The sequence below is a fragment of the Syngnathus floridae genome, chromosome 16, assembly GCF_059516105.1.
Source record: "Syngnathus floridae isolate MCC-2025c chromosome 16, RoL_Sflo_1.0, whole genome shotgun sequence".
In the NCBI taxonomy this organism is placed as follows: Eukaryota; Metazoa; Chordata; class Actinopteri; order Syngnathiformes; family Syngnathidae; genus Syngnathus; species Syngnathus floridae.
Window position 1 is genome coordinate 10,969,825 of NC_142428.1, and position 15,555 is coordinate 10,985,379.

The window sequence follows — 15,555 nt, forward strand, 5'->3', positions numbered from 1 at the left end:
ATTGCCGGACTATAAACCGCACCGGATTATAAACCGCACCAGCTAAAATTCAGGGATATTTCTTTTTTTTTCTTACATAAGCCGCACCGGACTATAAGTTTTTTACAAAGAGAGACAGTACATAGAAAGCCTTTTTAACGTTTTAATAAAGTACTTGAACATGTCTTTCTAAACATTGCCTGTGATGCAGCAGTATTACCGCAGCAACGCGGAAGTGTGCACGCGAGTTATTAGCAAAGAAAGACTGGACACAGAAAGTTTTTTTTAAAGCTTTAATAACATACCTTAACATTTCTTTCCAAACACTGCCTGTGACGCGGCATTAATACCGCAGCAACACGGAAGTAACACAGCAGTCACTGAGACGCGGCGGTAACACAGCAGCAACACAGCAGCAACACGGTAGCACAGCACAAACAGGGCTGGTTAAAAAAAACATACCATTAAAAGTAAAAAAAAAGAGCCGTCTTCATCTTCCTTCTGTGCACTGAAACCATCAAAGTCTTCCTCCTTAGTGTCCGATTGTAATAGCGTTAGATATCCTTCGCCTCACACTTTCTCAGTCTCTCTTTCGTCGTCGGTTTTAAGCATTTCTTCGAGTGTGAAGAAGGTCTGTTCATGCTAATCTTATTCATACACGAAGCGTTAAATTACATTAAACTAGCGAGCGACACGTATAGCTTAAAAGCGGCACCATATGCATTTCTTTTATCCCCCATAATGACGGTTTGTGTATAAAAGCTTCGTGTCTTTGTGTGAATGCGGGTGTGTGCGTGATGCGCAAGACGATCACGTCTTCTTTGGCGCATTATCTCTTCTTCGTCTTTCTCGCTCTTGCTTCCTGCTAGAGCGCCCCCTGGAGACCGGAGGCCGTAAAAATCCATAAGTACGCTCCAGAGTAGATACAAGATAATGTCATCAACATTGACTGCCTTTGGCTTAAAAGCGGCATCATATGCATTTCTTTTGTTCCCCATGATGACGGTTTGTGTATAAAGGCTTCCTTTCAGTAATGTCCGTCTTGATCGCGTTCTGCATGATGCGCGAAATGTAAACACAAACTAGCACGTCTTCTTCGGCGCATTATCTCTTCTTCGCCTGTCTCGCTCTTGCTTCCTGCTAGAGTGCCCCCTGGAGGCCGGAGGCCGTAAAAATCCATAAGTACGCCGCGCCGCCGTTTAAGGTTCAAAGTAACCTTCTGAATAAAATGCATTAAAAGTTCACATTCATTACAACTTGTTTTTGGTGAGCAAAATGTCAGAAGAATTGAATTTAAATGCTGATTGATTTTGATTGGGTTTTAATACAATGCAGATGGTCAAACTGCTTTGTGTTATCTCTGAGTGATATGGCAGAGTAAGAGAAAGGGTTTAGAGCACAGGTGTCAAACTCAAGGCCCGGGGGCCAGATACGGCCCGCCACATCATTCTATGTGGCCCGCGAAGACAAATTGTGCATCAAATTCGTGTGTCATTACTAGAATTGCAAATTGTCTTCACTTTTAATATCTTTTTTTTTTTAATATTTGACCAGTTTTTAGTTGTCTGATTTGAAAACGAGTTATTTATCAGTTTGTTTTGTAGCTTTTACTGTATATAATAGTGTTAAGAGTAAAAGTGATCAAGTCATCACAAAAATCACGAAAAAAATCTTATATAAGCCGCACCTGACTCTAAGCCGCAGGGTCCAAAATTTTGGAAAAAAGTCACGGCTTATAGTCCGGAAATTACGGTATATATATGTATGTATATGTATGTATATATATGTGTGTGTGTGTGTGTGTGTGTATATATATATATATGTATATATGTACGTATGTGTATATATATATACATACGTAAATGTATAGCGATCAACCTGAAAAGCGAACTGCCATCATCTCCAGAGAGCTAAGGAAGTTCCAGATTGACATCGTAGCACTCTCCGAGACCCCACTGGCAGATGAAGGGCAGCTGAAGGAGGAAAAGGGTGGATATACTTTCTTTTGGAAAGGAAAGCCTGCAACTGAGCCAAGAATTCACGGTGTGGGTTTTGCTATCAAGAACCGCCTCATCAACCACCTCCATGAACTCCCTGTGGGCATTAACGAGCGCCTAATGACCATACGTCTGATGCTTCCCAACAATCAGATAGGCACAGTCATTAGTGCCTATGCACCAACACTTGATGCACAGGACAAAGTGAAGGAGGCCTTCTACGCTGACCTAGACAAAGTCCTATCGGAAGTCCCCAAGGAGGATAAGCTAATCCTGCTTGGAGACTTCAATGCCAGAGTTGGGGACGAAACCACCACCTATGGAGGGGTACGCTGGGGAGAGAAGGGGTTGGAAACACAAACTCTAATGACACATTACTACTAACCAAGTGCTCAGAACACAACCTGGTCATCACCAACACATCTTTCCGTCATAAAAACAAGTTCAAAACATCTTGGATGCATCCTCGCTCCAAACTGTGGCATCTCATCGACTGTCGTTGTCCGCTCTAAAGACCGCCGCGATGTCCTAAACACCAGAGCAATGACCAGTGCAGACGACTGGACCGACCATTGCCTCATTTGCTCCATCATGTCCATGCGGAAAAAACGTATGCAGAAAAAACAGTGCCGAAAGCTGAAAGCATGGGAGAGCCACCCAGCCTGAACGAGCTCCAGGATGCCATTAGAAAGATGAGGAACAAAAAGGCTGCTGGGCCCGATGGAATTTCAGCAGAGGTCTTGAAGAAAGGCGGACCCGACCTTCTCAAACACATCCATGCCCTGCTTCTTAAGATCTGGGAAGAAGAGGAAATCCCTGCGCAGCTCAGAGATGCCTTAATCGTCTCCGTATTCAAGAAAGGAGACAAGGCAGACTGCGGGAATTACCGTGGCATTTCTCTCCTCTCCACCATAGGAAAAGCCCTCGCTCGGGTTCTGGCCAACAGATTCACCCCCCTGTCAGAAAGCACCCTTCCTGAGTTTCAGAGTGGATTTCACCCAAGTAGAGGCACCACAGATATGGTTTTATTGCTCGACAACTGCAAGAAAACTGCCGGGAACAAAATCAACCACTATACATGGCCTTCATAGACCTCACCAAGGCCTTCGACTCAGTTAGCCGTCAGGCCCTTTGGCTGGTTCTATCCAAGATTGGCTGCCCAGACAAATACATCAGAGTACTGAGACTACTGCTTGATAACATGTCAGCCACAGTGCTCAGCGGCAGTGGAGACGAGACGGAACCCTTCAGGGTTGACACAGGTGTCAAACAAGGATGCGTTATCGCTCCAACATTATTTTGCATCTTTATCGCTGCTATCCTCCGCCACACAAGCAAGCATCTGCCCCACGGAGTCAAAATCATGTACAGAACTGACGGTCAACTTCTCAACATCAACCGATTCAGGGCTAAAGGTCAAACCACCACCATATCCATCATGGAGCTGCAGTATGCGGACGACAATGCCCTTGTAGCCCTGTCAGAAGAAGACCTACAGAGTATTCTGTCTGCCTTCGCGAAGGCATACAAACAGCTTGGTCTACCCATTCATATAAAAAAGACCCAAATCCTCCACCACCCACTACCAAACTGCAGCTTGCCTGTCCACCCCCCCAAACATCTCTTTTGATAACATCTGACTGGAAAAGGTTGACCACTTCCGCTATCTCGGCAGCCTCCTGTCATCTAAAGCCACCATTGATGATGAAATTGACCATCGCCTCAGCTGTGCCAGTGGGGCTTTCTCAAGGCTACGGAAGTGAATCTTTGAGAATCGTGACCTCCAAGCAAAGACCAAAATCCTGGTCTACAAAGCTGTGGTCCTCCCCACCCTTCTGTATGGGTCAGAAGTCTGGACCACATACAGCAGACACTTAAGGGCACTGGAGACCTACCATCAGAGATGCCTCCGGAAAATCCTCAGGATCTGCGCTGCTCAATATATCGTTGACCTCCACCATGCTGCTCAAGACAAACGCAGATGCAGAAAGGAGAGAGCCTCCACCAAGCAGGCCCAACCCAAACCCACCACCATTACATTCCCCTGTCCACACTGCACCAGAGTTATCGGGTCCAGGATCCGCCTTTTCGCCCACCTGAAGACCCACAAAGACCAGGAAGGAGGACCGTCATACTCGACTACAAGTGACCGTCGATGATGATGATGATGGTGTGTGTGTATATATATATATACATGCATCTGTGTGTATATATATATATATATATATATATATATATATGCATGTGTGTGTGTGTATATATATGCATATGTGTGTGTATATGTATGCATGTGTGTGTGTATATGTATGCATGTGTGTCCATCCATCCATCCATCCATCCATCTTCTTCCGCTTATCCGGGGTCGGGTCGCGGGGGCAGCAGCTTTAGGAAGGACTCCCAGACTTCCCTCTCCCCAGCCACTTCATCCAGCTCATCCCGGGGGATCCCAAGGCGTTCCCAGGCCAGCTGAGAGACATAGTCTCTCCAGCGCGTCCTGGGTCGTCCCCGGGGTCTCCTACCGGTGGGACATGCCCGGAACACCTCCCCAGGGAGGCGTCCAGGAGGCATCCTGATAAGATGCCCGAGCCACCTCATCTGGCTCCTCTCAACGTGGAGGAGTAGCGACTCTACTCCGAGTCTCTCCCGGATGGCCGAGCTTCTCACCCTATCTCTAAGGGAGAGCCCGGACATCCTGCGGAGAAAACTCATTTCGGCCGCTTGTATCCGAGATCTCGTTCTTTCGGTCACGACCCATAGCTCGTGACCATAGGTGAGGGTAGGAGCGTAAATCGACCGGTAAATTGAGAGCTTTGCCTTTTGGCTCAGCTCTCTCTTCACCACAACGGACCGGTACAGGGTCCGCATTACTGCCGACGCTGCACCGATCCGCCTGTCGATCTCACGCTCCATCCTCCCCTCACTCGTGAACAAGACTCCAAGATACTTGAACTCCTCCACTTGGGGCAGGATCTCATCCCCGATCCGGAGAGGGCATTCCATCCTTTTCCGATCGAGGACCATGGACTCGGATTTGGAGGTGCTGACCCTCATCCCGACCGCTTCACACTCGGCTGTGAATCGTTCCAGCGAGAGCTGGAGATCACGGCCTGAAGAAGCCAACAGCACCACGTCATCTGCAAAAAGCAGAGACGCGATGCTGAGGTCCCCAAACCGGACCCCCTCAACGCCTCGGCTGCGCCTAGAAATTCTGTCCATAAAAATTATGAACAGAATCGGTACAAAGGGCAGCCTTGGCGGAGTCCAACCCTCACTGGGAACGAATCCGTCTTACTGCCGGAAATGCGGACCAGACTCTGGCATCGGTGATACAGGGACCGAACCGCCCTTATCAGTTGGCTCGGCACCCCGTACTCCCGAAGCACCCTCCACAGAACCTCCCGAGGGACACGGTCGAACGCCTTCTCCAAGTCCACAAAACACATGTGGACTGGTTGGGCGAACTCCCATGCACCCTCGAGGATCCTGCCGAGGGTGTAGAGCTGGTCCACTGTTCCACGGCCAGGACGAAAGCCACACTGCTCCTCCTGAATCCGAGGTTCGACCTCCCGACGGACCCTCCTCTCCAGCACCCCTGAATAGACCTTACCAGGGAGGCTGAGGAGTGTGATTCCCCTGTAATTGGAACACACCCTCCGGTCCCCCTTCTTAAAGAGGGGAACCACCACCCCAGTCTGCCAATCCAGAGGCACTGTCCCCGATGTCCACGCAACGTTGTAGAGGCGTGTCAGCCATGACAGCCCCACAACATCCAGAGCCTTTAAGAACTCCGTGCGGATCTCATCCACCCCCGGGGCCTTGCCACCGAGGAGTTTTTTGACTACCTCAGTGACTTCGACCCCAGAGATTGGAGAATCCGCCTCAGAGTCTCCAGGCCCTGCTTCCTCAATGGAAGGCGTGTAGGTGGAATTGAGGAGGTCTTCGAAGTACTCTCCCCACCGACTCACGACGTCCCGAGTCGAGGTCAGCAGCACGCCATCCCCACTGTAAACAGTGTTGACGTTGCACTGCTTCCCCCTCCTGAGACGCCGGATGGTGGACCAGAATTTCCTCGAAGCCGTCCGAAAGTCATTCTCCATGGCCTCACCGAACTCCTCCCACGCCCGGGTTTTTGCCTCAGCAACCGCCGAAGCCGCGTTCCGCTTGGCCATCCGGTACCTGTCAGCTGCCTCCGGAGTCCCGCAGGCCAAAACGGCCCGATAGGACTCCTTCTTCAGCTTGACGGCATCCCTTACCGCCGGTGTCCACCAGCGGGTTCGGGGATTGCCGCCACAACAGGCACCAACGACCTTACGGCCACAGCTCCGGTCGGCCGCCTCAACAATGGAGGCGCGGAACATGGTCCACTCAGACTCAATGTCCCCCGCCTCCCCCGGGACGTGGGAAAAGCTCTGCCGGAGGTGGGAGTTGAAGCTCTTCCTGACAGGAGATTCTGCCAGACGTTCCCAGCAGACCCTCACAGAGCGTTTGGGTCTGCCAGGTCGGACCGGCATCTTCCCCCACCATCGGAGCCAACCCACCACCAGGTGGTGATCAGTTGACAGCTCCGCCCCTCTCTTCACCCGAGTGTCCAAAACATGCGGCCGCAAATCCGATGACACGACTACAAAGTCGATCATCGAACTGCGGCCTAGGGTGTCCTGGTGCCAAGTGCACACATGGACACCCTTATGCTTGAACATGGTGTTCATTATTGAAAATCCGTGTCGAGCACAGAAGTCCAACAATAGAACACCGCTCGGGTTCAGATCAGGGGGGCCGTTCCTCCCAATCACGCCCTTCCAGGTCTCACTGTCATTGCCCACGTGAGCATTGAAGTCACCCAGTAGAACGATAGAGTCCCCAGAAGGAGCGCTCTCCAGCACTTCCTCCAGGGACCCCAAGAAGGGTGGGTACTCTGAGCTGCTGTTTGGTGCATAGACACAAACAACAGTCAGGACCCGTCCCCCCACCCGAAGGCGGAGGGAGGCTACCCTCTCGTTCACCGGGGTGAACCCCAATGTGCAGGCGCCCAGCCGGGGGGCAATAAGTATACCCACACCTGCTCGACGCCTCTCACCGTGGGCAACTCCAGAGTGGAAGAGAGTCCAGCCCCTCTCGAGAGGGCTTGTACCGGAACCCAAACTGTGTGTGGAGGCTAGTCTGACTATATCTAGTCGGAATCTTTCTGCCTCGCACACCAGCTCGGGCTCCTTTCCAGCCAGAGAGGTGACATTCCATGTCCCAAGAGCCAGCTTCTGCAGCCGGGGATCAGACCGCCAAGGTCCCTGCCTTTGGCTGCCGCCCAGCTCACATTGCACCCGACCCCTTCGGCCCCTCCCACAGGTGGTGAGCCCATGGGAAGGGGGAACCACGTTTCCATTTCGGGCTATGCCCGGCCGGGCCCCATGGGCGAAGGCCCGGCCACCAGACGCTCGCCTTCGAGCCCCGCCTCCAGGCCTGGCTCCAGAGGGAGGCCCCGGTGACCCGCGTCCGGGCGAGGGAAAACAAAGTCCATTTATGTTGTTCATCATAAGGGGCTTGGGTGAGCCGTGCTTTGTCTGACCCCTCACCTAGGACCCGTTTGCCATGGGTGACCCTACCAGGGGCATGAAGCCCCCGACAACATGGCTCCTAGGATCATAGGGGCACGCAAACCCCTCCACCACGATAAGGTGACGACTCGCGGAGGGGTATGCATGTGTGTGTATACCGTAATTTTCAGACTAAAATTCGCTCGGATTATAGGTTGCATTAGCCATAAAATGCACAATAACGTGAAAAAAAAACATTTGTAAGTCGCTCCGGAGCATAAGTCGCATTTTGGGGGGAAATCTATTTCTAACACATGAACGAGCAACAACAGGCTAAACGATAGGTATGCTAACGTGACATAAACACAAACAAAGAGCTGAGAATGGGCCTGACGTAACATTCAGAGTTATTAAAAAAACTATTACATAAATAACACATTTATAAAACCATTTGTGTCAGTCCAATTCATTAAATCCATCGATCGTCCTTTGTCAACAATGGGTGTGCGCCGCTGACGGCGCTTGCACTTCAAAATATTCCACAGGCCCATATAACGATATATAAATTAGATATCAAATAACTATTATATAAGCAATAATATTATCAAACCATCTGTGCACTCTAAATCATGAAATCCATCGATCAAATTCCTCGTCCTTTGTCAACAACGCCGTGCGTGCGCCCTGACGTCAGCCTTGTCGTTATTCCACAGATTTAGGATATAACTATATTGTAGCGTTAACAAAGTACAAGGAAAGACGTGAGTTTGGTAAACGGCTCTTTATTTAACAAAACAAACTTCCAGGCGTGTGGCAGCGTGGACTTCCAGCCACGGAGATGGAAGATAGAATAGAACCGGGCGTGCGTAAAAGCCATGACCGGCCCCATCCACCGTCCCCGGACAGCCACCCGGCCGAGCGCCGGCCTCCGACCTCTATCCACGGAGGTGAAAGAGCTCCGTAGAGTAGGACTGGGCGTGCGTAAAAGCCATAATAGTTTTTCAAACCTTCTGTGTCACTCCAAATCTTTAAATTCTTTAAACACTTCTTCCTCCGTGTCACTTAGAAACAAAGCCGCTAATGATGCCGGTAGTACGTGGGGCCCTTTGTCATCTTCGTCATCCCGTGATCAATCTTTGTCGTTTTTGTAAACAACCGCCGCGCCACTGACGTCACTTGAAATTCAAATTATAGTAATCCCTTGCTACATCGCGGTTCGTTTATTGCAGTTTCCCTTTTTTTTTATTTATTTTTTTTTATTTTGAAAATTTGTGAAAAAATTCACATATAAGCCGCTCCTCAGTATAAGTCGCCCCCCCTACCCAAACTGAAAAAAAAACACAATTTATAGTCTGATATATACGGTATATATATGTGTGTGTGTGTGTGTGTGTGTGTGTGTGTGTGTGTGTGTGTGTACACACACATATATATATATATATATATATATATATATATATGTGTGTGTGTATATATGTATGTATGTGTGTATGTTTGTGTTTATGTGTGTGTATGTGTGTGTGTGTGTATGTGTGTGTGTGTATATAAAACTTAACTATAATAACTTACTTGAGCCACCATATAATATATATATATTATATATATATAATATGTGTGTATATATATGTGTGTGTGTGTATATATAATATATATATATGTGTGTGTGTGTGTGTGTGTGTGTGTGTGTGTGTGTGTGTGTGTGTGTGTGTGTGTGCGTGTGTGTGTGTGTGTGTGTGTGTGTGTGTGTGTGTGTGTGTGTGTGTGTGTGTGTGTGTGTGTATATATATATATATACGGCTCGGTGGCGCACTGGTTAGCACGTCCGCCTCACAGTCCGCCTCACAGTTAGGAGGGTGCGAGTTCGATTCCACCTCCGGCCCTCCCTGTGTGGAGTTTGCATGTTCTCCCCGGGCCCGCGTAGGTTTTCTCTGGGCACTCCGGTTTCCTCCCACATTGCAAAAACATGCTTGGTAGGCCGATTGAAGACTCCAAATTGTCCCTAGGTGTGAGTGTGAGTGCGATTGGTTGTCTGTCTCTGTGTGCCCTGCGATTGGCTGGCAACCAGTTCAGGGTGTCCCCCGCCTACTGCCCGATGACGGCTGGGATAGGCTCCAGCACGCCCGCGACCCCCGTGGGGACTAAGCGGTTCAGAAAATGGATGGATGGATATATGTATGTATGTGTGTGTAAACTACTAACTTTTTCCTCACCCCCCGTGGGTGGTATCTTTTTCCCTTCAAGCTCGGGTCCTCTACCAGAGGCCTGGGAGCTTGAGGGTTCTACGCAGTATCTTTGCTGTTCCTAGTACTGCACTTTTCTGGACTGAGATGTCAGATGTTTTTCCTGGGATCTGTTTGAGCCACTCCTCCAGTTTGGGGGTTACTGCCCCTAGTGCTCCAATGACCACAGGTACCACTGAAGTCTTAACTCTCCAGGTCTTCTCCAGCTCTTCTCTAAGCCCTTGATATTTCTCAAGTTTCTCATGTTCCTTTTTCCTAATGTTACCATCATTTGGGATGGCTATGTCAACCACAACGGCTTTCCTCTGCTCTTTGTCCACCACCACAATGTCCGGTTGGTTCGCCATTACCATTCTGTCTGTCTGGATCTGGAAGTCCCAGAGGATCTTGGCTTGGTCATTCTCTACCACCTTTGGAGGTGTTTCCCACTTGGATCTTGGGACTTCCAGTCCATACTCTGCACAGATGTTCCTGTACACTATTCCAGCTACTTGGTTATGGCGCTCCATGTATGCTTTACCTGCCAGCATCTTACACCCTGCAGTTATGTGCTGGATTGTCTCAGGACCTTCTTTGCACAATCTACACCTGGGGTCTTGTCTGGTGTGGTAGATTTGGGCCTCTATTGCTCTGGTGCTCAAGGCCTGTTCTTGTGCAGCCAGGATCAGTGCCTCTGTGCTGTCCTTCAGACCAGCTCTTTCTAGCCATTGGTAGGATTTCTGGATATCAGCTACTTCAGCTATGTTTCGGTGGTACATCCCATGTAGGGGCTTGTCCTCCCATGATGGTCCCTCCAGCACCTCATCTTCCTTTGATGCCCATTGTCTGAGACATTCACTGAGCACGTGATCCGTTGGGGCCTTATCCCTGATGTACTTATGGATCTTGGATGTTTCATCTTGGATAGTGGCTCTCACGCTCGCTAGTCCTCGGCCTCCTTCTTTACGGCTAGTGTACAGTCTCAGGGTGCTGGACTTGGGATGGAACCCTCCATGCATGGTTAGGAGCTTCCGTGTCTTGATATCTGTGGTCTGTATATCTTCCTTTGGCCACCGTATGATTCCTGCAGGGTATCTGATTACTGGTAGGGCGTAGCTGTTAATGGCTAGGGACTTGTTCTTGCCATTGAGCTGACTTCTTAGGACTTGCCTTACTCGATGGAGGTATTTGGCTGTGACTGCTTTCCTTGTTTCCTCGTCAAGGTTGCCATTTGCCTGTGGAATTCCAAGGTATTTGTAGCTGTCCTCAATGTCTGCTATTGTTCCTTCTGGGAGTGAGACCCCCTCTGTGTGGATTACCTTTCCTCTTTTAGTCACCATGCGGCCACATTTCTCAAGTCCGAAGGACATTCCGATGTCAGAGCTGTAGATCCTGGTAGTGTGGATCAGGGAGTCAATGTCCCGCTCGTTCTTAGCGTACAGCTTTATGTCATCCATGTAGAGGAGGTGGCAAGCCACTTGCACACGTGACCATCAAATGTGGTATATATATATATGTGTGTATATATATATGTATGTATATATATATACACACACACACACACACACATATATATATATATATATATATATTATAGTATGTATATATATATATATATTTATATATGTGTGTATATATATATATGTATGTATATATATATATATGTATGTATATATATACACACACACACACACACACACACATATATATATATATATATATATATATATATATATATAAAACTTTACTTAACTATAATTTAGAACTATAACTTTTACATGAGCCACCATACAAGGGTGGCAACAATTAATCCATTCATCGCTAACTAATCAATGGTCAAATTAATCAGTAGTAATTTTTGATATCTTCATTGCTGATTTGAAATGCACTTTTCAGCTTCTCAAAAGTTAAGATTTTGCATATTATAGTAGTTGTCCATGAAAACAGACCGATTGTCTCAAGTTTAAATAGGGAGGGGCCTGCTGTCACGTGACATGCCACCTTTCATTTAGCCATGCCCACTGCAATGTTAGTTTATCTCAGTGAATCAAATGAATGCTGTTGTGTGTTTCTTCTCTAGTGGATAGTCTGGGTATCAGCGAGGAGCTCAACAACAAATTAAAGGACGTTCTTATCCCAGAGACGCTGCTTGTACTCGGCCACATGCTGGGCAAAGGTCACGTTGTGTGTTCGCATCATGTTTTGTCTTGGCTCCAATGTTGCCGCCATGTCAACTGACAGCGCCCGGGTGCTCTGTGTGTTTAGGCGAGTTTGGCTCGGTTCGTGAGGCCTTCCTGAAGAAAGACGACTGCCAGGTCCAGAAGGTAGCAGTAAAGGTTCTGAGATGTGAGTGTTCTCCGGTGGCCACGTGGCCTGCCTTGCAAGGTCACGCTTTGATGATGTCACCCTGTGGGCGTGGCCAGCTGACATCACCGCGTCAGGTGACATCGAGCAGTGCCTGAAGGAGGCGGCCTACATGAAGGACTTCCACCACCCCAACGTCATCCAGCTCATTGGTAAAGCCAGTCTGGTTCCGGTACCGAGCACTAGTAGTGTCACGATACCAGAATTTCAGTAGTCGGTACCAATACCTCTGATATACATTAAAAAAGAGCAGCAGTGGCATGGAGCCTTCAAGTCACACATCTATAAAAACAATCAAGACGTTGGCTTGTTTGACTCTATAATTGCTCCGGCTGCATCCGCCTCGAATGCAAAATATTTCCATACACGACACTTTGAGCGACCTGGCTTCTGAACAAGCCGGCGTGTTGGACTTCCACACCAACTTGCTGAAGCCATTGTTATGAAAGACCGAAGGTTTTCTGCTTCTTCAGAGCTGCTGACTTGCTGCTCCATGCGTATACTGCCCCCATCAGATTCGGCAAGAATCGACACAGCTCGCAGAGTGAAAAGTTAAATATTTGGTAGTCGGTACCACAAAAAGCAGGTATCGATGTATTTTTTGCGTGTTGGTACCGAAAGTATCGGGCCTTTTGACAACACTACCTTACATCGCTTTCTTTTTACGGGCACTGCGTTTGGGCCAACAGGAGTGAGTTTGCAGCGGCGTCATGCTCAGCGTTTGCCCGTCCCGATGGTGGTCTTGCCCTTCATGAAGCACGGAGACCTGCACACATTCCTGCTCCTGTCCAGGCTCGGTGACCAGCCCTTTGTACGTGTCCCCAGCCAGCCCACCCTCACGGGCCGCTAGCTCCACGCTTTCGCACTCACCTTCCACTTTGCTTTACTGACGTCCTCACCGCATCACAACTTGAGTTGCGGCTCGCAACTTGTCATCACAGCTTCTTTCACCCTCATTGTGAGATAGGCTGGGCTTCACTGCGCCCGCCGCCTTTCCTCATGCGCGTGACCGCCGCTTGTGCTCGCGTGCCATGTCTTTCCCGTCAGGACTTGTCGCTGCACGTGCTGGTTCAGTTCATGTTGGACGTGGCGAGGGGGATGGAATACCTGAGCGGTCACAATATCATCCACAGAGATCTGGCGGCCCGCAACTGCATGTCAGTCCTCCTCAGCGCTATTGCCTTTGCTTTTCACGCACCTCGGTCACACAATACGTCCACAGCCGTTAGATGATTGTGATGACGTCCTTCTGCTCTGCATCAGGCTGGATGAGAACATGGTTGTGTGCGTCGCAGACTTTGGTCTCTCCAAGAAGATCTACTCAGGAGACTATTACCGGCAGGGATCCGTCTCCAAGCTCCCCGTCAAATGGATCGCGTTGGAAAGCTTGGCCGACAACATCTACACCACGCAGAGCGACGTGGTACTGCTACATTTTATTTTTACCCCCACAGCAATCGGTATCATCAACTCAATGAAATAGTCATTATAGTGGTCGGGATGAAGTCAAACATGATGTCATCGATTCTTGTCTCACGGAGGCTATCGGAGGTGATTGAAACCTGTTTGTGTGTGTCACAGTGGGCCTTTGGCGTCACCATGTGGGAAGTGATGACCCGCGGCCAGACGCCATATCCCGGCGTGGAGAATTCTGAGATCTACGAGTACCTGATACGAGGAGAGCGCCTCAAGAAACCTGCCGAGTGCAGACAAGACATGTGAGTCTGGGATGTATGCGACACCTCAGTTATGGTGTCATGTCAGCAAGGATTACGTCACGTGCCAGCTCAAGCAAATGCCACGTCAGTGACTGTCACGTGTTATAACGTCACATGATTTGACCTGACATGATGTGATCTCGGCTATAACGTCATAATGATTATTAAGTTTCTGTGATGACATCGTAACAATGTCATTTTGACATCTTGCTGTCTTGTAACCTTTCAGGCTCGCCATGACGTAACATTGTCATACCCGCTCAGTGATGTCATGAGATTGTAGTTAGTGTCGTAACCACTGCAGTGTCTGTGTTGTCATCATGATGTCATGTGACCTACCAGTTCTAGTCGTGTGGGTCAGTTTTGATTAGCTCAATGTCATGCGATTCATCCATATTGCACCAATTTCATGTGACCTCTCAGTTACGACGTGATGCACAGCTGTTGGAGTCCAGTCCCCAAATGTCGGCCAACGTTCCAACGTCTGGTGGTATTGCTGGAGGAGCTGCGGCTTAGTTTTTCACCTGGCGTCCCTTGCAAGGAGTCCTTACATTACGTCAACGTGAAGGGAGAAGACCAAGAGGGCAGGGGGGCCAGCGGGGCAGACGGCGCACAAGAGGGTGACGGCTTGAGCGTCCCCTGGAAGCGGGACGCTGAGGACGAGGAGCAGGACTGGCTGATGGTGGCGTCTGGGGCCGCGCTGGCTATCGGAGGCGGGGCAGACTACAGGTACATTGTAGACCCCTGTGGAGGGGGGCAGGGGCCAGGCGTGGACAATCTGGAAGAGGACGACGACGCCGTTGTTCACGTGTGAACTAACTGAATGGGACTTGAGACACTGAGCGAACACATGAGTTTTGCACACTTTCTTTGGCACTTTTTAACTTGGTTGTTAATTTGAATGAATGAGACTCATTAAAAACTTTCATTTCTAACAGCTTCATATGCAGGGTTACTGACGCCACACACAACAAAACCAGGTCTCTGGAAACTCTGGTGAGGTCATGAAAGTGGTTAGCGTCAACAAGGCAACAGATGGCACTGAGGCTGCTGTTGTGCACCCTGGAACTTTGTGTGAGCCAGACAACCACTTTTGATTACAAACTGTTAATGGAAAAAAACAAAACGGCAATTATCCATCCATCCATCATGTGAACCGCATACGGGCGTCCTGGAGTGGTTCACATGAGCGGTACCCCACCTACTTACCCAAGCCAAAAATTCTTGTTGAATTTCTTGATTCATCTGATGTGAGCCAGCATGCTACTTGATGCTTCCTGAACATGGTTATGACGTCAAGACCTAATATGTAAGCCACTGATGCCAATCTGACCGCAGTGCTAAGCTCGTCGTTGACGTCAAGTGAGGCCAGCGGTGGCTAAACGAGGCTGCGTACTTCTCTCATGCGCTGATTTGCAGAAATGTTTATAGACAAAATAGTTTGCTGCTGTGCACATTGGTGCTGTGGACAATGCACTCACTCGTTCCATTGCGCAATTTGCAGACCCAGATGAGATGATGCGACATCAACGGAACTGACATTTTGTTGTTAGCGCTAGTCCTCTGACAGTTACAGACCAACTTGCGGGGGAAATGGTAGTTGAGGATAAAACCTGCTTCGTACTAAGAAAGCCCACTTCCTACTAGTCAGGAGGAGGATAACACAAGTATCCATGAGCGAGCAAGGACACAAGCACCAGTTAACTTTGCGCTAAAATGTACGGATTAACATTGGACCAAAATAACT

General features: G+C 49.0%; 1 protein-coding gene across 2 annotated transcripts in view; it reads left to right on the forward strand.

The window, feature by feature from the left end:
* tyro3 (TYRO3 protein tyrosine kinase) overlaps positions 1-14,745 on the forward strand; it is a 29,532-nt gene extending 14,787 nt beyond the window's left edge. For both annotated transcript variants that reach the window (XM_088400753.1, XM_088400754.1), the window contains exons 12-19: positions 11,807-11,902; positions 11,992-12,072; positions 12,150-12,242; positions 12,780-12,901; positions 13,138-13,247; positions 13,354-13,513; positions 13,672-13,808; positions 14,232-14,745. In XM_088400753.1, the coding sequence (XP_088256879.1) occupies positions 11,807-11,902; positions 11,992-12,072; positions 12,150-12,242; positions 12,780-12,901; positions 13,138-13,247; positions 13,354-13,513; positions 13,672-13,808; positions 14,232-14,622 (1,190 nt within the window). In that variant the 3' untranslated portion in view covers positions 14,623-14,745. The remainder of the gene's footprint in view (positions 1-11,806; positions 11,903-11,991; positions 12,073-12,149; positions 12,243-12,779; positions 12,902-13,137; positions 13,248-13,353; positions 13,514-13,671; positions 13,809-14,231) is intronic.
* The last annotated feature ends 810 nt before the right edge of the window (positions 14,746-15,555 follow it).